Source organism: Scomber japonicus, chromosome 4, assembly GCF_027409825.1.
Source record: "Scomber japonicus isolate fScoJap1 chromosome 4, fScoJap1.pri, whole genome shotgun sequence".
NCBI classification, from domain to species: Eukaryota; Metazoa; Chordata; class Actinopteri; order Scombriformes; family Scombridae; genus Scomber; species Scomber japonicus.
Genome location: NC_070581.1, coordinates 24185260 through 24206291, shown reverse-complemented (window position 1 = coordinate 24206291; position 21032 = coordinate 24185260). Strand labels below are relative to the sequence as shown.

At 39.1% G+C, this 21032-nt stretch overlaps 3 protein-coding genes across 4 annotated transcripts; 1 reads left to right on the top strand and 2 right to left on the bottom strand.

Annotated features, from left to right (window-relative positions):
* The first annotated feature begins 5089 nt into the window (after positions 1 to 5089).
* On the top strand, positions 5090 to 13260 carry ddx19a (DEAD-box helicase 19a). 2 transcript variants are annotated; one of them, XM_053317381.1, is made up of 11 exons: positions 5090 to 5152; positions 5390 to 5453; positions 5924 to 6116; positions 7103 to 7195; positions 9035 to 9137; positions 9233 to 9347; positions 9466 to 9643; positions 10346 to 10583; positions 12300 to 12462; positions 12540 to 12731; positions 13199 to 13260. In XM_053317381.1, exons 1-11 carry the CDS (start codon positions 5090 to 5092, stop codon positions 13258 to 13260), a joined length of 1464 nt encoding a protein of 487 aa, XP_053173356.1. The 2 variants fall into 2 exon arrangements, with proteins under 2 accessions (XP_053173356.1, XP_053173357.1); XM_053317382.1 differs by lacking the exon at positions 5390 to 5453 and having other exon boundaries at positions 5090 to 5142; positions 5916 to 6116.
* A 2151-nt stretch (positions 13261 to 15411) lies between these two features.
* Positions 15412 to 16167, bottom strand: ubxn10 (UBX domain protein 10). Its single transcript, XM_053317995.1, has 2 exons — positions 15851 to 16167; positions 15412 to 15769 (listed from the first exon to the last, which is right to left on the bottom strand). The coding sequence occupies exons 1-2, from the start codon at positions 16165 to 16167 to the stop codon at positions 15412 to 15414; spliced, it is 675 nt and encodes a 224-aa protein (XP_053173970.1).
* A 1637-nt stretch (positions 16168 to 17804) lies between these two features.
* On the bottom strand, positions 17805 to 20610 carry cptp (ceramide-1-phosphate transfer protein). Its single transcript, XM_053317847.1, has 2 exons — positions 20288 to 20610; positions 17805 to 18686 (listed from the first exon to the last, which is right to left on the bottom strand). The coding sequence occupies exons 1-2, from the start codon at positions 20419 to 20421 to the stop codon at positions 18164 to 18166; spliced, it is 657 nt and encodes a 218-aa protein (XP_053173822.1). The 5' UTR covers positions 20422 to 20610; the 3' UTR covers positions 17805 to 18163.
* Between the last annotated feature and the right edge of the window lie 422 nt (positions 20611 to 21032).

The window sequence follows — 21032 nt, the reverse complement described above, 5'->3', positions numbered from 1 at the left end:
TATTTACATTCAATTCAGTGTCAGGATTTATGGATTTTCCAGGCGCAATAATATAAGAAGCCAGGAGCGTAAGGCTGGGTACACTATAGTACTCTGAGGATTTCAAATAAAGGTCACAGCAGTAAAACTAATTTAGGGTGTTTAGTAGCATAACAACACAGAAACCAATATAATAGGGACAGAAAATCAATGGTCAGTGTCAAAGTGAGAAGGAAAAAGAAAAAAAACTTCAGCTACATTTAAAAAGCAGCATCGCTAATGACGTAAGCTATAGAATAAAATTAACTGTGGCTTCGGGGGCCGTGCCTCAGAGTTAATGTCGTCTCCTCCACCACCAACAATCTTGGTTATGTGCTATCAAGGGTCTGTGTGTGCTGCACGACCAGAGCCCCGGCGCAGCCTTGATAGGAAGTGTTATGACGAAAGCGATTTCCATAGAGACAGCTCTGCTTGCTTGCTTGCTTTGCCTGCCTGCGCTGACCAGTAATGTCTCCAAAGTGTGCTTTTAATTGTGACACCGTGACTGATTGAAATGAAAAACACCAGGCGCAATCTCCTCTCTCCTGCAACCCACAAAAAACTATATATCATCTTGGATGAATTCAAACAGGTTGCACAGACAAGATGAGGCAACTTTAACAATCCATATTCCCCATACACAAAAATCAATAACGAATTTGATCAGTATACCTCTAGTAGTTGAATAGGCGTTTAATGCACCACATGGTTATTTATGGTGAGGAAAAGGTCATACAGATGCAATTAGAGTCTATTCCATTGTCTGTCTCAATAGTGCCATCGTGTGTCCAGTCAACCACAGATTGTGAAGCGAACTGATGAACACATCCTCTTTGTCCCTCAGTAAAAACATAAATCTTTGCATGTGAAAAAAGAAAGACCTAATAACATTAAAAAAAAACAAAAAAATCAAGCACAGCTGGACTGAAAAATATAAAATTGCTAACAAAAGTGACGAAACAGACAATGAAAATCTAGAAATAATTACTAATTCATGTGAAATTACAGATTTGTCCACATAAAAGGCGATAAAAACTAAATTTCAGTGAAGCTCCATGGTGAGTGAGTGCATCCTTTTCCTTTACGCTCTTTCAGCTCACAGTAATTAGAGTTAATAGTGGCAGTCCCAGGCTGCTTCTCTCCTGGTTGGCTCAGTCGAATGAATCACCCTACCTCCCTCAGGGCTTGCTAAAAGACCACAAAACCATTAACTCTCAACATTTCTATCAGCCTTGCCACACTCCTCTGCTCTCATTAGTGTCAGAACAGAGAGCATATACTGTGGTAACCACCTGTTGAAACACACTGTCTGTTCACCTGTAAACAGTGCAAATCAAGACACATCGCTGGCACTGTTAATCATCATCCAGCTGACCTTTTCCCTCATTCTAAACAAATCACAGTGATGTTTAATATATGCATGATCAGAGAGAGACACACTGCGGCATTGAAAAGCATCTGATATGATCACAGTATGAGCTTCATTATCTTACCTTTCATTTGTGTCAACTGAGTATGCAGCGAGGATCTCTCTCTCTCTGTCAGAAGTCCACTTATCATGAAAGATATCCTCCTCCTTTTCCGACCTCTCTCAGCTCCTCTTCTTTTTTTCTTTTTTTTTTGTTCTCTCTCTGTGTGGCGTAGAGGGAATAGGAGTGCCGCCACAGGTGGCAGAAACTACAGACGCAGCAGTAACATTGTTAGTTAGACATACAGAAAAGGAAAGGTAAGTATAGGAGCTGTTGCTGCAGCTGTTGAATCAAGCAAAGCAACATGTGGTTACAAAAATGGTTTCATTTGTCTCCTCCTCCTCCTCCTCCTCCTCCTCCTCCTCCTCTTTCCCTTCCTCCTCCCTGTGGCTGCTGGAGTTGGAGGGCTTTGAGCGAGAGAGAGAGAGAGAGAGAGAGAGAGAGGGGCTGAGACAGAGGGTCCAGTCCTCCCAATAAGCATCCCCCTTCCCATCCTCTATGCATGCAAAGCTTCAGCACCACCCACTCATTCCAGCCCTCCCTGACATCGATGACATGAGAAGGAGCCATTCAGGTATCAGGGATCAGAGTAAATGACATGTATACTGTAACACCGGGAGAGTGAAATGAAAGCTTGGAGGAATTGATGACTGGAAATCGCTCATCGTATCATCTCTCTTTTTTTTTTTATTTCCCTAGGGAAACTGGAAAGATGTTAATCTCTTAAACCCATCGTGGGTGTTTGGCCGTCTCTATGTTTTGTTGTCACTTGGTTTGATCAATCTGTTTTTCTTGCCGGGGGTTACCATGACAATTAATATGTGTTTATTAAGTCATTTTAGTAGTCGTGATTATGTAGATGGTACGTGTCTCTCTCTCTCTCTTTCTGTCTCTCTGTGTGTATGTGTGTGTGTGTGTGTGTGTGTGTGTGTGCGTGTGTGTGAGTTTGTGTGTGTGGGTGGATTGGCTGAAACTCAACATCCGCCTTCAAATTGAATTAACCTGCAGCCAATAAAACTCCCCCGTGCACCCTCCCTCTCACTGTCTATCTGTTTCTCAACCTCCCAAACACCGTCACACACCGTCACACAGCATCCGACACACACACACACACACACACACACACACACACCCCGTAACCAGGACCTCCTATAAAGCTGTACCTAATGATTATCTTCATAAATTAATCTGATTAATTATTTTTATTTCAGTTAATCCTTTCGTCAGATAATAATGACAATGCGCCAAAAAAAACTCAAGGTGATGTCTTCGAATTGCTCAACAGTCCAAAAACAAAAAGATTTATTTAAGCTTCTGATCAGACAAAGAAGACAAAGAAAAGCAGCAAAGTCTCACAACTGAAGAGTAGAAACGAGCGAGAAATGACTTCAATGCTAAATTGATTATTTAAATGACTGATTTAAGCTCGACTAATCAATTGCCTAAGCTCTACTTTGAACTAGAGCTGCAACAAAATGATTATTTTCATTATTGATTAACCTGTTGCTTATTTCTTCAATTAATTGATTAGTTGTTTGGGCCAGAAAATGTTGAAAAATATCGGTCAGTGTTGCTGACATCCTCAAATGTCTTGTTTTGTCCCGATCAACAGTCCAAAACCCAAATATATTCAGTTTACTATCATAGACTAAAGTCACATGAGAAGCTGGAACCAGATTATTTGCAGGTATTTTAAAAATAGAAGAATTGATTTAAACAAATAAATAAGTCATTTAACACGCAACAATCCTGAGGTGAAAGCAAACTGAATATCTTTAGGTTTATGACTGCTGATAAGAAAATTGTGATGGACATTTTTCTGTATTTTTTGATATTTTATAGGCCAAATGATAGATGATGAATAATCCATAGATTAATCCTTAATGATAAAAATCATTAGTTGCAGTCCGACTGTGTAAATAGGTATGATAATAATACATTTCATTCAAAGCTATGTCCTAGATACTCAGAGCTTTACATGACAACCAAACCTTTAAACTAATGACTATTCACCTAAAAATAAACTTTAACTTGAAAATACATCAGCTCATCCTCCTCCACATCATCACTCCCTCCTCCCAGACACTCAGATCAGCCTCCTTCATCAGCCTCACTGTGCCCTCTGCCCGTCTGACCACCATGGGGTCCAGAGCCCTTAGCCGCTCTGCCCCCCCCCGCCTCTGGAACATTAACTCATTATCCATCTTCAATCTAATCCCTTTTCAAACTTGCCTACTCACTATAATTTGTCATCCACTACTATATAAAGTAGTGTAAACGAGCTAACTGTATATAAAGTAGTATAAACTAGCTAACTGTATATAAAGTAGTGTAAACGAGCTAACTGTATATAAAGTAGTATAAACTAGCTCCACCTCCAGCAGCTACAACAGTAACATGCTGCTCTAACACTGATGCTTCACTATTAATAATCTAATGATGTCATAGGCTATATAATAATATATCAGTCAGAGGAACCAAACCAGTACTTTTACTGTAATACTGCATACTACATCACCCATAATACTGCAGTACTTTTACTGCAATACTGCTACATCACTCATAATACTGCAGTACTTTTACTGTAATACTGCATACTACATCACTCATATTACTGCAGTACGTTTACTGTAATACTGCATACTACATCACTCATAATACTGCAGTACTTTTATTGCAATATTTTAACTACATCAAGCTGCTAATGCTTAACTTAGCAGCTTGACTTAAGTAGGATTTTTCACACAGGACTTTTACTTGTAATCCAGTATTTTTACACTGCTGTATTGGTAAGTTTACTTTAGAAAATTATCTAAATACGTCTTCCACATTTCATATAATGTGCATTATTAGTGCAATTAGTCCGTTTTTCACGGATTTACACAAAGATGACAACAATCTACTGCCTTGAACTGATTAAATACCTCATTATGTAGTTTAGTGGTGCGCAGATCATCTGTGACGGGTGAGTCAGAAAGTTCCCTTTACAAACAGGGTGGGATACTGCGATGCGTTCAGGTGCTCCTCATAAACCTCGTAAATGTTATCTTAAACACGTTTGAGCGTTTACTTTTTTTGAATTAGTGAAAACAAACGGGTTAAGCAGATGCGTAAAGAAGATAATAAACTAATGTGAGCGATATATGATAACCAAGCATCATACAAAGACGAAGTAGAAACATAATTGTGACTTTTATGTAGTGGATAAATGGTATAATTAGCTGTTTCATTAAAGTTATAAAATTGTGTTTTATTTAAAGATACAAAAAGTATGAAGACGTCGTAAAAATGATTCACATGTTGCTTCTTTTATGTTTTTAATTTCTCGATTTTTAGTAATTTATTACCTCTGATTGCTCAGGTGTTTTTAAAAGCAAAGCCTATTTTCCGACGCGCTTGAAAGCAGCATTGAGTGTGGTGTGGTCCAGCGTGCTGCGGTTGGTTCAGGTCAACGCTGACACCAAACTTTTTGATTAAAAAAAAAAAAATAAGTGAGTGCGTGTGAGTGTACGTACGTATGTGTGTGTGTGTGTAGCTCGTCTCTCGACAGATTTATTCAACCCCCCCCTTTCCCTCTCTCTCAACTTTTAATGTTATAGAAAATGTCTGGAGACTCGTGGGCGCTCGCTGTCGACGTGCAAGAAGCAACAACTCCATCTGTGCAGGTGAGTTTTAAAATAAATAAAAGGTGATAAACTAGGAGCTTAAAAAACTTTGATTAATCATGCCCATCCCGTCCCTGTTAGCTCAGCAGGCTAATTTGCTGCATCTGCTGCTACAGCCATGTCGGTGTTGGTCAAATGTTTCTGCGCAGTTTTTTTTAAATTGTTGCATCAGTCATACAGGTTTTAGGAAAGAAAAAATAATGCATTAAAATGTTTTTTTTTTTCTTCATGTTTTAGTTTGACCTGTCGAAGAAACTGGATCGGGTTCGTGGTCAACGAAACCTGAAAGGAGATATTAATGGTAAAGTCTTTAATTAAAACTTTAAATTAAAAAAACTGCTGACTCACTGCAAATAAAGTAACTCACTGTGATCATTTATAAGCTTTATATTAAATAATGAAGCAATTGAATAACTTTAATGTTTAGGTTAAGGGGAAATAGGACACTTTGTGGGGGGGTTTCAATATTTGCACGTGTTTATTTTTCTGTTTACATTCATTTCATATTTATTTATTTACAATATCATCCAATATTTATATTTTTTTTGTTAAATGTTTTTCAGGTAATGACTAATTCTGTCTAAACCTGAAAATCAAAGATGTAAAAAAGGAAAAGCAGTCAAACTCTGAGTAGAAGAGACTGTCTTTTTCAACTCTTAATCTTGTTTGTGCCTCAAAAATGTTATTTTGAGTTCTTTAGGGACAAAATATCCCACTGCCATAAAAAATCTAAATTAAAGTTACCTCCCCCCTCTTTCTCCACCTGTGCAGGAAACATTTTGCCGGAGAAGGCTGAAAATGGGAGCTGCAGGAAAGATGTGGATAAAGTGGATCTGGCCGAGCAGTCTCTGCTGAATAAGCTGATCCGCAGGTCTCTGGTGAGGAACAGGAACCAGGTGGAGGTGCTGCAGCGGGACCCCACCTCTCCTCTGTACTCCGTCAAGACGTTTGAGGAGCTGAGGCTGTGAGTATTATCTGGCTCTCAATAGCCAGGAATATTGCTCATATGTATCTCGGCTGCTACTTTTTCCACCTCTACTGCTGTGTCAATTTGACTTAGTTTCTCATTATTTTGAGATGGTTTCTCATTTTGAGTTAACTAAGTTAGTTTACGTTAAGTTAGGTATCTCAAAATAATTACTTAGTATCTTACACTGCTACTTTTTCCACTGTTCTGCTGTCAATTTGACTTAGTTTCTCTTATTTTGATAGTTTCTCATTTTGACTTAACTCAGTTTAAGTTAGGTATCTCAAAATAATGACTTTGTATCTAAAGATAGTGAGATACTACTAAATCATTATTTTGAGATACTTACTTAACCCTCGTGACCCTGTCTGTTTTGACTGTTCCTTCTTTCCTCCCTTCCTTCTGTCCTTCCTTCCTACCCTCCTTCCTTCCGTCTGTCCTTCCTCTCTCTTTCCTCCCTCCCTCCCTTCCTCCCTCCCTCCTTCTTTCCTTCCTTCCGTCTGTCCTTCCTCTCTCTTTCCTCCCTTCCTCCTGTCCTCCCTCCCTCCCTCCCTCCATCCTTCATCCTTCTTTCCTTCCTTCCTTCCTCCCTTATTTACTTCCTCTTTCCTTCTTCCTCCCTTCCTTCCTTCTTTCCTCTGTCCTTATTTCTTTCCTTCCTTCCCCCTTCCTTTTCCTTTCCTTTCTTCTTCCTCCCTCCCTTCCTTCCTTGACTCGAGGACAACAGGAGGGTTAACTTAAACTAACTTGAGTTAAGTCAAAATGATAAACTAAGTCAAATTGAGAGCAGTATAGTGGAAAAAGCAGTGTAAGGATACTAAGTCATTATTTTGAGTTTCTAACTTTGACTTAGTGTCTTTTTTTCATCACATTGGTGGAAATGGGTTTTCATGCAAACAAATGAGAACATGAATATTTTGTTTTTTTCGTACTCATCCACTTTTCCCTTTTTTCCTTGTTATTTTTGACTTGTTGATCAACAGGAAGCCCGAGCTGCTGAAGGGGGTGTACGACATGGGTTTCAACAGACCCTCCAAGATCCAGGAGAATGCTTTGCCCATGATGCTGGCACAGCCGTGAGTTTGTGTTTTACTCCTCTGAAGTGGTGCGGGAACACTTAATTGATTAATCAATTAGCGCACCGACTGAAAATGAACTGACAACAATCAGCCAGCTGGAAATCAATGTGGCAAAGACGAGATGATTAATTATCTTTTACAAAACAGTGTTTGAAAATGCAGCCAGTTTCTTTTGACAGCCAGTATGTCGAAACTGTGGAAAGCTTCAGGCCTCCTACAGGCAGAGTAAAGGTTACAGTATAGTTTATGACTTCCAGGTGAGTATATATTTTCAAGACTCAAAGCAATTTCATTTTCACAGAAGACTATGCAGCTGCAGTGTTAGTCAGCTAATTTTAGAAGTAGTGTACAAAACTTTTTCATCTTCCCGCCTGTCACATCTTAGAAGAAACTCTCCAAGATTGTAGAACTGCAACGAGATTAGTCATTTAGTCTACAGAACATTAACAGGCAACTATGTTCATATTTTAGTCATTTTTGAACAAAAATATGTCATTAGATTATTAATAGTGAAGCATCAGTGTTAGAGCAGCATGTTACTGTTGTAGCTGCTGGAGGTGGAGCTAGTTTATACTACTTTATATACAGTTAGCTAGTTTATACTACTTTATATACAGTTAGCTAGTTTACACTACTTTATATACAGTTGGCTAGTTTATACTACTTTATATACAGTTAGCTAGTTCAGTCCAGTGGTTCCCAACCTAGGGGTCAGGCCCCTCCAAAGGGTCAGCAGATAAATGTGAGGGGTGGTGAGATGATTAATGGGAGAGGAAAGAAGAAAAAAACTTAAGTTCTGATACACAAATGTGTTTTCAGTTTTTGGACTTTACTCTAATCTTTGATTTTTGGTGAAATATTGGATCATTTGAACATTTATTGAAATGAAACCATGTGAGAAGTTTAGAGGGAAAAATCACTATTTGGTGGAGCTGTTAACAACTCATAGACATCTGAAATGTGAGCCTGAGTCAAAAACCAAAAAGGTGTCATCTTTAACAATGTGTTGCATTATATTACTTTATAGAATTAGCTAGTTTAGTCCAGCGGTTCCCGACCTAAAACACAGCCAGCATGTTCAAACTGTGGAAAGCTTCAAACCACCTACAGGTGAGTGTATTTTCAACAAATGCTCACAGGGAGTTTGTCTTCTCAGAAGACTTGGCAGCCACTGTGTTATTCCAAACTTTTGGGGTTGAGCGTATTTTTAAATAAATTGTAAGTCTAAGAACAAAACATTACAGGATGGTAGAGTTCACAAAAGGCAAAGCTCCAGCACAGAACAACTTTTTATCTCCATGCACCTTGGAAGTAGGAGAATCTGTGCCAGAAACCTCTACTCTGCTTCTACAGATGGTAGAGTTGCAGCAATTGACAGAAAATGATTTGGCACCTATTGATAATTATTATAATAATAATAGAATAATCATTTTGGTATTTTTTTTATTGCAAAATGATCAGAATCAGAAGTCCTTTATTGATCTTGGGGGGGGGGAATTGGTTAGATGAGAGGATATCACTCTCATCTGTCTTTTAAATATGATGCTGCAACAAGGAGACGCTTGTTTTGGCATGAAGACTGGAAACAAGGGTAAGCTGCTAACGTGGCTCTGTCCAAAGGTAACAAAGTCTGCTCATCAGTACCTCCAAAGCTCATAAATGAACACATGATCTCATTTTAATCTGTACAAAGGTGTAAAAATGGCAATTTGTTGTTTTTATCAATCTTTTCATCTAATATTTTGCTAGACAGTGAATAAGCATATTTCCCAGAATGTGTAACTATTCCTTTAACATTCGTCAAGCTGTTTTTTTGTGTATTTTCTGTGGTTTCAGACCTCAGAATCTGATCGCCCAGTCTCAGTCTGGCACAGGTAAAACTGCTGCTTTTTCTCTGGCCATGCTCAGCCATGTAGACACGGCCAACAAGTGGACTCAGGTAAGCAGAACATTTAATCTGCGCCTCCAGCCAGGATTCACTAGTCTGTAGTCTGAAAAGTACTCATGGGTTTAAAAACTGTTTGATTCTTCCAGTGTCTCTGCATCTCCCCAACATACGAGCTCGCTCTGCAGATTGGACAAGTGATCGAGCAAATGGGGAAATTCTACCCTGATGTTAAATTGGCATATGCCATTCGGGGCAACAAAGGTAAGTAACTTGACTGTAATGGTAAATGACGTCTGACGGGATCGACGACAAAATATTTCGAGTCATTTGGTAGACATGGTTGGCTCTGTCGCTGCATGAATTTGTGCTCTCTGTTCAGTGGAGCGAGGCATTAAGTTGCAGGAGCAGATTGTCATCGGGACACCGGGCACCGTCCTCGACTGGTGCACCAAGTACAAACTCATCGACCCCAAGAAGATCACCATGTTTGTGCTGGACGAGGCTGACGTGATGATCGCCACGCAGGGTCACCGAGACCAGAGCATCCGTATCCATAGGTGGGCCAAGTTCAGATAAACCTACAAGTATCCACTGATGATGATGATGATTCATGTTTATTTTATTCATATAGCACTTTAACCCTCCTGTTGTCCTCGAGTCAGGGAAGGAAGTTAGGAAAGGAGGGAGGGAAGGAAAGGAAAGAAGGAGGGAGGGAAGGAAAGAAGGAGGGAGGGAGGGAAGGAAGGAAAGGAAAGAAGGAGGGAGGGAAGGAAAGAAGGAGGGAGGGAGGGAGGGAAGGAAAGAAGGAGGAAGGAGGGAAGGAAGGAAGGAGGGAGGGAAGGAAAGAAGGAACAGTCAAAACAGATGGGGTCAATTTGACCCGGGAGGACGACACAAAGGTTAAAAAGCAAATAGACTTCACACCAAAGTGCTTCACAAAGACAGATTATAATATATACGCATATACAAGCATGAAAGGATCAAAATTAAAATAGAATTAAATTTAAGTGTAAAATTCAAAGAAAACAAATAAAACAGTTTCAATACAATTTAAAAAGCCAGAGAATCAAAGTGAGACTTTAGCTGCTGTTTAAAAGCGTCAATAGACTCTGGCCTCTGCTGGTGCTGGAAGGGGCATTAAGCTCCTCTTGTCACAATATTGCAGGGCTTAAAAAGATCAGGCATTGATTATTTTTATATTCATATAACACTTCTTGCTTTCTTGCTTTAATCCCTCATTCTCTTCCTTACTGTTGCAGAATGCTGAATAAAGACTGTCAGATGCTCCTTTTCTCCGCAACCTTCGAGGAGTCCGTGTGGAGGTTCGCCGAGCAGGTGGTCCCCGACCCCAATATCATCAGGCTGAAGCGCGAAGAGGAAACGCTGGACACCATCAAGCAGTTCTACGTGGTCTGCAAGGAGAAGGAGGACAAGTTTACCTCCCTGTGCAATCTGTACGGGAGCCTCACAATCGCACAGGCCATGATCTTCTGCCACGTGAGTCAGTTACTGCCACTGTGAAAGCATCATCGAGCCCCTAGACTCAATTTATACAACAGCTATTAAATGGATTGCCGTGTCGGTTTGGCTCTGCACATGAAATCTCTTCACATTAAGTAAAAATACAGAAAATTGCATCTATTTCCACAGCAGGGGTTATTCTTTCTTTCCAGGAAATGAAAAGCTTTAAGACAGGGATGTCAAACATGCGGCCCGTGGGCCAGATCCGGCCCGCCAAGGGGTCCAGTGCAGCCCACTTTCCTTATTCCTCCCTTCCTTCCATCTTCCCTTCCTTCCTTCCTTTCTGTCTTCTTTTTCTTCCTTCCTTCTGTCCTGCCTTCCTGTCTTCTTTTCTTCCTTCTTTCCTTCCTGTCTTATTTTCCTTCCTTCCTTCCTTCCTTCCTTCCTTCCTTCCTTCTTTTTCTTCCTTCTTTCCTTCCTTCCTTCCTCCCTCCCTTTATTCCTTCCATCTCTCATTCCTGTCTTCTCTTCCTTCTCCTTCTTTTCCTTCCTCCCTCCCTTTCTGTCTTCTTTTTCTTCCTTCCTTCTATCTGTCCTTCCTTCCTTCTATCTGTCCTTCCTTCCTTCTATCTGTCCTTCCTGCCTTCCTTCCTTCCTTCCTTCCTTCCTTCCATCTTTTTAATGGATAAAATTGGGCAGTATGTGGCCCTTGAATGAAAATGAGTTTGACACCTCTGCTTTAAGAAAGGGGCGCCTTGCTTTTGGGATTTTTTATACAGCAGCTTTTCATACAGCGTCATTGTTCCTCTCTGTTGCCAGCTCAAGAGGGAGAGAGCGAGAGAAATGACGTCATTTGCTCTCCAGCAGAGGTGTCTTGACTAAATGCCACCATCATTCACTGATACGACCCGAATCTCAGAGGAGCGCTACAGATGTGACGAACTGTGCCACAGTTTGTAGCGGTTTAATACGTTCTGCCTAAGTAACCACGTCAACAAGCCGAGGGATGGCGAAGGCAGTTGGGTCTTAAACATTTCAACATCTATTTGATGGATTGTTGTGGAATTTTTTGTGCAGGCAGCCATAATTTAGAGAATGAAACTGGCTACAGCTGCAGCAATTAGTTGATTAGTCGATTAAAGGAATAGTGACAATTATTTTTTTTATAATTGTTTGACAGTTTTAAAGCAAATATGCCAAAAAAAACTGGATGGTTCCAGGTCTTTAATGTGTGAATTTGCTACCTTTCTTGGTCTTAGGTTATAGGAAACATATTATTTTGGGCTTCTTTTTTTTTTTTAAACAAAACCTATTTATTGGCGTCACTTTCTCCAAGTCTCCATTATCACCGATTTTTTTATTATTATTATAATTATTATTATTATTATTATTGTAATCATGGTTTATTTAATAGGGACAGATACAATATATATAGACAGGCTAGAATAACTGGCTGATGTAAGTATCACAGTGTTTATAGTGAATGTTAATTTGCAACACCTGTTCCTAGGAGGGCTTTTGTGAAAGTAAGAGATGAAATATTTAAAGAGTAAGCGAGAGATCAGCAAGGTCAAACATGGTGCACGGTACTGTTAGATACTCATACAACTGGGCAGAGTACATTTCTGTTGATGAATTAACCAAGATTTCAAGTTTCTAATCTAGTGGAGTATCACAACATCTTCCAAGGCTTAATATGAGCTGTTCAGTTTAGCTAATGTGTTTTTGTGTTCTTTTTTTTGTCTTCTGCAGACTCGCAAGATGGCTTCTTGGCTCACTGCACACCTGACCAAAGAGGGACACCAGGTGGCGCTGTTGAGCGGGGAGATGACCGTGGAGCAGAGAGCTGCTGTCATCGAACGCTTCAGGCAGGGCAAGGAGAAGGTGCTCGTGACCACAAACGTGTGCTCCAGAGGTGAGAGAGAGAAAACATGGTGTTACTGTTAGGAAGTGAGGGTCAATATTTCATCACTTACTCATTACGTTGCACAGGTATCGATGTGGAGCAGGTGTCGCTGGTGGTGAACTTTGACCTCCCTGTGGACATGGATGGGAACGCTGACAACGAGACGTACCTTCACCGGATCGGCCGCACCGGGCGCTTCGGCAGGAGAGGGTTCGCCGTCAACATGGTGGACAGCAAGCACAGCATGGACATCATCAACCAGATCGAGATGCATTTCAGTACGGGCTCCTTACTCCTTTCCTTTCTCATTCCTTCCTTCCTTCCTTCCTTCCTTCCTTCCTTACTTCTCTCCTTACTTCCTTCCTCTTTTCCTCCCTCCCTCCTTACTCCTTTCCTACCTTCCTCCCTCCCGTCCTCCTTTCCTTCCTGGCCTTGAAACACACGGAGTGACACATGTATTTTGTAGCTGACAAACCTGCTAATTTAAATGTTTGTACTTTAAATTAAATTAATAAACTAGAGTCAGTTACTTCTGTTTATGGAGACGCTCATGATTTAGCTTTTGATACATATTGATTGATGATTGATTGATTAATACTATCAGTTTAAAATCAAACGCATAATATCAGTATGAGTGTATATAGTGATGAATTATGAAGGATATTATAGATAAATGACATACTTAGTGTAAATGTTTTTACTTATTTAAATTAGGATGCCAACATGTTTTTTCTTTCTCCCACAGACAGGAAGATCACAAAACTTGATACCGACAATCTTGAAGAAATGGAGAGTCTGATGACCTAAGCGCTTCGTTTCCTTGCACTTCCTAACCCCGAAGCAGTTAGACGTGTTACCTCAAATGTGACTTGAGTTCTTTTTCAAGGGTTTATTGTTTGCATTATATTGTTTACATAAAGAGAGATGCGTGCTAATGTTTGAATATGCAATCTTTCAAGGCAGTAACTGTTTTCACTTTAAGATTGAATTTGATTTGTCCGACTTTTTGATTGATCACTGAAGTCACCTTAAGCCTTAAAATGTCTCCTAGAGGCGTAAAAAAAACTAACCACTAGCTGTTTAACAGCATCTTTGATGGGTGGTGCTTAATATTGCAGTTTATGGTTTGCTGTGTTTTTGATTATATGAAGTGAAATGTATTAGTGTGTCTCAACTCTAGATGTTTTTGCATGGTTTGATCAAGGTTGAGTTTATTTAAAATATCCACGAGTGACTTGAAGCATTTTAAGGGGTGAAAATGCCTGTTTCAGCTTAGTGGTAGTTGACGTCTTACTTTCCTTCAGCATTTATTTTGATGCTTTATGAGACTGTGAATTCAGAGCCGTTGCTCAGTTTTTGTGTGGACAAAAAAAAAAGAAACTAATAAATATATACTGTGAAATGTGAAACCTGTTGAGTTTATTGCTCCTGAAATGCTGCGACCAGGATTTTGAACTTTAACAGTGTGATAGATTGTTTGAATAAATCTTCCAGAGTGAACAGGTGTCATACGTCTCAAGTGTATGTTGAAGGATATTTGATTAGTCTTGAAGTGTTATTTTCGAGTCGTCATCACACACACTCCTCTCTTATCCATACAGAAATAATATTGTGACTCAGTTCAGTCGGGTACAATATAACAGTTGAGTGCTCACTATTTTTCTTGTTCAGCGTGCATTCATCAGATATCTCTCTTTTTTTTTTTTTTTGCGCTGCATGTTGCGTTTGTCTAGACTCCATGACTCAACACACACTGGTTAAAGAGGCACAGTCACAAGATGAAGGCTAATTTTCACTGTATTAATGTTCATTAACACTCTTGAGAAGCAGGACAGTAGTTTTAGTATTTAAAAAAAAAAAAAAGTACTCACCAGATATTTTCAACCCTTAATGAGCGACCGTAATGAGCTGCTGGGTCTCGGCATCCTAATGAGAAAACTTTTAATTTGGCATTTAAGAACATTTAAAGGAAATGTGGAAATGGGAAAATAAACAGATTGCATTTGTCAGCATGCCTGTGTAAATACAATAACATCTGATTATACTTTGGTATTGAATGCCAACACTACTGCAAAATTTACATACTTAAACCAGATGCTCATGTTTAAATCAATACATAAAACCATATCTATATCTGAGTGCTTACTGTGCTGCTGCTTCCATTCAAATATTGTGAAATCTAACAAATAGAATATATATATATATATAATTGTAAATGTCCATAGGGCAGCTGTGGTTATATACAGACATAAGATACATTTAAATGCAGCTGTCTGGATTATTATAAGGCTGCAACTAATTATTATCATTATTGATTTTTTTTTTTTTTTTTTATATTAATTGACTAGTTTGGCCCAAAACATTTCAGAAAATGGTGAAAAAAGTTGATCCTTGTTTCCCAAAGTCCAGGCTGACTGTCCTCAAATGTCTTTTTTTGGGTCCGCAACCCAAAAAATATTCAGTTTATTACAGAAGACTAAATAAAATCAGAAAATATTCACATTTGAGACGCTGGAATCAGCAAATTTTGACTTCTTTCTTAACCCTCCTGTTGTCTTCCCATTGACATGCAACTTTTGTCCTCGAAACTGACTCGGTCTGGTTTGACAGATTTTACACTTTTTTTTTTTTTTTTAATTATGGTCAATAAGCGTCATTTAAATGAAATAATACCTCATTTTTTAGTTCATGTCTGCTGTCCCAGGGTCAATTTAGACCCAAGAGGGTTAAAAATGACTCAAAAACGATAAATAGATTATGAAAATAGGTGCTGATTAGTTGGCAACCAATCAATCAATTATTATTATGTGCAATAGTACAGCAAAACAAGTTACCAAACTTAATAAGTGGATTTAAATGTACTGAATAAGCTTTAGTAACTGGAATAGACAACCCTGTGTATGTATAAAAACCACCAGGTAGTCTCATTTCAACTGCAACAAACTGGACTTTAGTGACTCAGACTCTCTCCTGCTCCACCTCGCTGTCAGTCTGAGAGATGCACAGCACGGATCTGTTCACGATGCCACACTGGCCCAAAGTCATATCCATGTCTGTGAAGGTCCTGCGTGGCACGTCCATGGTCTCCACGGAAACCTCTCCGTACCTGGTCCCGTACCTGGCCTCTGCGCTGGCTCTCACCTTCCACAGAGCGTCTGAGGGGTCAAAGTGCTGCTGATACCTCCTCCCACATGGGGCCCTGATGGCTAACAGCAAACTACCAAAAGAGCCATCTTCTTGTATCTCTTTGGTTATTTTTGTGTCTGGATCAGGAGGAGGTTGAATCCCATCAGATCTCTTGTTCACCTCAAAGCTGCTGGTGTTTGTCACAACCATGGCTGAGGGGAGATCCGGCTCCTCATACCTCTGCCTCTGCTGCAGGAGAGCATCATCACACAGGTGCAGCTTTGACATCTGTTTATCCAGATTTCTTGCAGGACTCGCCTCTGACCTCCTCCTCTCGATGGATGGGAGCACCTTGTACTTGTTTAAAGACTGTGGAAGGGCAGCAGGGGCTTGTTGCAACATCTGCAGGACTTGATCTTGGCTCAGCTGGCCGGCCTGCCACATTATGGGCTGAGACTGGGAGCGCAGGGTTTTATCAGGCCTACTTAATCCAGACTCAGGTGGTCTGTCTGTGTCACCTCCATACAGAGAGGTGTTGACAGCGGGCCTGCTTCGTCCTTTGGAGGATTTAGGTCTTGTTAAATGCATTAATAATCAGCTGTTGAGGTTTCTTTTCTTGCAGTTGGAGTTGTTGTTTCTCGGCTTCAATCCTTCATAAAAAAAAGAGCACAGAAAGTTAAAACACAACAATAAGAGAGAGTTAAAAAGCTGTCACATACAACACGGAAGATTTAAACCACACTACTGCCGCTAAATCGAAGCTTTAAAAGTTAAAAATGCCGTGTCTTTGCGTTACTTTTGTGTCGCTTTCCATGTAGTTTCACGGCGTCAGCAGGAAGCTCTTCTGCTCAGCGTCAGCGCGGTTGCCATGGCAGCCCGGTTGCCTTGACGACGGCCTGCTGCTGGAGACAGGGGAGCCTCCTGCTGTCAGAGCTCTGTAACTGTGCTGCAAGATGCTCATCTGCACATTTCTAGTGTTAAGTACCTAAAAGCTTGTCAAGGCAAATGTGAAAAAGACTGTTTAAATGTGCAGAAGTAGTGTCTGTGATTTTTTTTTTAGACTGCGGTCTTTTTTTAAGGTGGAATTTGTAAATACTGACTCAATATGGGAACATATATGCTGCGGTATTTCTACTTTTAAAGATCTTACTACTTCTTCCACTACTGGTTATAGCCTATACAATGCATATATATGTTTAACGATATATATATATAACGAAGCTCCACGGTAATTTATATACTTTGCCACCTTTATAAAATGTACAAGTTGTGACAGAGGGAAGAGTTAGTGCTTCAGTACATTTCTACATGTTGGGCTTTAATAATAAAGTAAGAGGAAAATGGTTCATTATTTTCATTTTTTTTTAATTTCATTTTTACAACAAGGAAATAAACCCAATGCCAACAAAACACGAGGATTGAAATATTCAACAGTAATGTGCTGTGGACATTTTATGACCAAAGTTATAACTATTATAAAAACATGACGTGTTCAAAGTGAAATTACCTACTTCAGACGACAGGTAACAAAGTGTTCTCAGGTAACAGACCAAAGTGTTTCTGACATTGATCAATAATCAGTTATAAAAAATCAATTTAACATCACACACATTAACAACCATCAGATGGACGTTTTGTGTTAAGCTGTACTGTTTATGTAAGCAGATATTTCAGTTTGAAGTAACCATGTAATATATATTATTGTAAAACAATAAACCATCACTTCAAATAATGAGTAACCCATTATCAACACATTTACCTTTAACTTTAACATCAGCTATAAACATAGCATGTTTTATCATTTATACAGTAAATGAAATATTGAGATCATTAATAGTGGGGTTAACAACTCTGAGTCCACTACCAACAACTTTTGTTTCATTCAAAAAAAAAAAAAAAAAGAATAAAATTAGTGTATTTTAGTTTTCTTGGTTTTAATATTTTGACCTTTTTTTGTCATTGTTGAAATAATTTGAAAACTGCTGCTCTCACATTAAAGCTACAGTTTACTAAATAGTATTTTAACTGTAATTTTGGTGTTTTTTTGTATTTATTTACTGTTAAGGCTACTAAAATTGCATCATTTAATCTTAGATAAGAGCAATTCTAGCTGTGTGACAGCAGCATAAATGTGTTAATATCTAAATGAAATATCTATGATCTTGAGAAACCTTTACAGTGCTTACAGTGTCTGATATTAACATTAAAAATGATTGGTACCAGCTCTAATTAATGTATCTCCTAAATGACCAAAGACTTCTGGACCCCACTGTAGTTTCCTTTTATCTATTTAAATTTTAAAAAATCTAAAAGTACAAGATGATGATTAAAAAGATAATTGAGAAGTGCATTAGAGAGTAAAGATCAACATGCAGCTGTATAATTAACAGTAGTTTTATATTAAAAAGGAGGGAATGCAGTCAGTACACATTAATGAGTGAAGTTATGTTTGTGCACAACATTTGTACAGATAATACACATCCCTCAAATCACCAAACTGTAGCAGCAGCTAGTTTGACAGCCGGTCATCAGGAACTTAATCCTGTCATGTATGAAGTGGTGAATCATAGCACTTCTTTTCCCTCTAAGGTAAATCCAGCATGTTATGTTGAGCGTAAAGGTCCTCTGTGATCTGATACACCTCAGAGATAAGAGGCAGAGCTTCCCCCAGCATGGCAACGACCTGCTCCGGCTGGCCTACATTCATCACTTCAAAGAACGAGAGGCGGCCTGGAAGCATGCAGAAGGCCATGCCCGCGGCTTTACGGACCACCCAAGGATGGTGCTGGGAGAGGGACTCGTTGTAGGCCTCCGCACACATGACGGAGGTCTTGGAGTCCTCGTTGCTGGTACGGAGGCGCTCCAAGAAGAGCTCCAGCCACCTCAGCGCACGGTGGAGCCTCAGCAGAGTGCGGCAGCCGGACTCAGGGTGGCTGCCTCGCTTGGTGAGGTCGACCAGTTCGTTCTCCAGCTCGTATTTGACCATGGACTGGACGGTGATGTACTGGGACCCGTTCTCGTCGTTCATGTGGTTGACCAGGATCTGGATCTTGTTGACAGCGTCCTTGGAAATGAAGCCAAAGACGCTTCCCAAGCAGTTCAGAAACCTGTTAATGGGATGAAGAAAGACAGAGAGTTGATGTATCTGTTACATTTAATAGACTGTTATAGCTTAAAGTAACAAATTAGAGCTGCAATGATCAATAACAGATATTTAATATACAAATATATTGATAGCTGAATGACCATTTTAGTCTTTTTTTTTAAAGCAAAATGACAAAGATTTGCTAGTTGCAGCTTCTCAGATGTGATGATTTGATGCTTTTCTGTTTCATAGATGACAGTAAACTGAATAACTTTGGATTTCAGGCTCTTGATCAGACAAAACAAGACATCTGAAGACATCATTAACCCTAAAACTTGCATTTTCACTATTTCCTGACAACTGATAATAAAAATAATAATTACTTGCAGTTGTAACTGAACATCAGTGCCTTACCCAACCTTCACTTTAACACACAGATTGATGAGTACTTTTAGACTGAAACATTTAATAGACTGTTACAGTTGAAAGTAGCAAATTAGAGCTGTAATGATCAATTAGGCAACCAACAAAAAATTAACCTGCAATTATTTTGATAACTGAATGACAATTTTAGTCTTTTTTTTAAGGAAAATGCCAAAAAATTTGCTAGTTGCAGCTTCTCAAATGTGATGATGTGATGCTTTTCTGTGTCATAGATGATAGTCAACTTGGATTTTGGGCTGTTGATCAGACAAAACAAGACATTTGAAGACGTTAGTTCGGTGTCTCAGTAAGCTAAACTGTTAAAATCACTTGATAATAAAAAATAATAATAAGTTGCAGCTGTAACTGAGTCATGCTATCCCCATCCTTCACTTTACCACACACAGATTGACGAGTACTTTTAGAATGAAGCATCTAGATGTAAAAAGTAGTTTTGTCACTTAATTCCTTTAAAGTTTGGCTTTTTTATTACCAAAAGATTTTATGTTCATGTGTTTATCCCAGGGTGCAAAATTGACTTTTTCTGTCCACCAACCAAATGACTAGTGAATCCTCAAATGTGCATATCTTACCAGTATTTCAGTGGTGCTAATTTTGTGCCCTGGTTAGTCCCACATCTTTGTATTTGGTGAGGTGGCGCGGCATAATTTCCACAATCATGTGACTTTATCATGTGAGGATTATGAAGAGCTAAAGCACTGGTGCCCAACATTTTGGCTGACATGACCCTTTATAGACACATAAAGCCAGGTTTGTATGAAAAAGAGCTGCAATGATTAGTCTGAATAATCCATTAGTCTAAGAACAGAAAATTAATTACCAACTATTTTGACAGTAGATTCTTTCGACTGTCATTTTTTTTATATCTAAAAAAATCCCTTAAGTTTATTTGGGTTGTGGAGAAAACATTTAATGAGTTTTATATTTGCCTTTTGGAAACAGGGATTGACATTTCCCTCCTTTTTCTTGACATGTTATTGACCAAACAACGAATCAATGAATCAAGAAAATAATTGACAGATAAACTGCTAATGAAACTAATTGATAGTTGCAGTCCTAAAGTGTATAATCATGCTCTAAGTGCCTTGAAAACATAACCAATCCACACAAAAAAATGAGTCTAAAAGGAGTCATATATCCAACATTATATATTACAAGAATTGACCCTAAATGACTTACTTTATTAGTCCACGCCAGCCAGCAACGTAGTGTTCAAGGTAGACTTCTTTATTTTCTGACAGACACAGTTTAAAAGTGTTGAGCACCTCCTTTAAGCAGAATTTCTGATCTTCTACAGTCACAGAATCAGCCATGGTGTCTATCAGGAAGTGCTGCTGACAGATGAACCAACAAACGATAAATTAATGAGAAAATTTGTTTAACGGTCGCCAACGAGCCTGAGATCGATAACAAATGTCCGCACTGAAGTAAGGAGTCTAATAACACAGTGTTACCTGCGAGAAAACTTCAAAGTGAAAAGAAAATTAAGCATTTCTCTCTGTTTGTCCGTGAGTCTGCAGGTCGCACTCTCTCTAATCCGCTGCTACTGCGCAGCCGCAGAGTCGAGCCGGGGAAACGCCGGAAATTGGCGACGTTGCCTTCAAATTAAAAGCGTTAGTAGTTAAAGGGCAAGTTCAAAGTTGTTTTTTACGTCTGATTTAAAACAACAATAGTTTTGGACGCCTCCAAATAAACACTGAAATAGGTTTTAGCAGTATGAGGGGTGGAAGTAACAAAAAATTGAGGTGAAATTGCCTTTTTTAAATGATTTTTTTGTTACTTCCACTCTTGAGGCCACTTTTCTAAAATGATAAATGGCAATTTTGTGTTGTGAATGATGAATGATGAATGTAAGACAGAGAAAATTATGAAACATGTTTTCATTATAGACTTAAATTAATCAAATCATGTGATAATTGATTAC

Bases quoted from the DNA above. Each gene is read 5' to 3' on its own strand.
- ddx19a (XM_053317381.1), top strand. From the start codon at position 5,090: ATGTCTGGAGACTCGTGGGCGCTCGCTGTCGACGTGCAAGAAGCAACA. The intron at 6,117-7,102 runs GTGAGTATTATC...GTTGATCAACAG, and splicing joins ACGTTTGAGGAGCTGAGGCT to GAAGCCCGAGCTGCTGAAGG. The intron at 7,196-9,034 runs GTGAGTTTGTGT...CTGTGGTTTCAG, and splicing joins CCCATGATGCTGGCACAGCC to ACCTCAGAATCTGATCGCCC.
- ubxn10 (XM_053317995.1), bottom strand. From the start codon at position 16,167: ATGCATTTAACAAGACCTAAATCCTCCAAAGGACGAAGCAGGCCCGCT. The intron at 15,770-15,850 runs GTGTGATGATGC...GACAAACACCAG, and splicing joins CAGATGTCAAAGCTGCACCT to CAGCTTTGAGGTGAACAAGA.
- cptp (XM_053317847.1), bottom strand. From the start codon at position 20,421: ATGGCTGATTCTGTGACTGTAGAAGATCAGAAATTCTGCTTAAAGGAG. The intron at 18,687-20,287 runs GTAAGTCATTTA...TCCCATTAACAG, and splicing joins GGCTGGCGTGGACTAATAAA to GTTTCTGAACTGCTTGGGAA.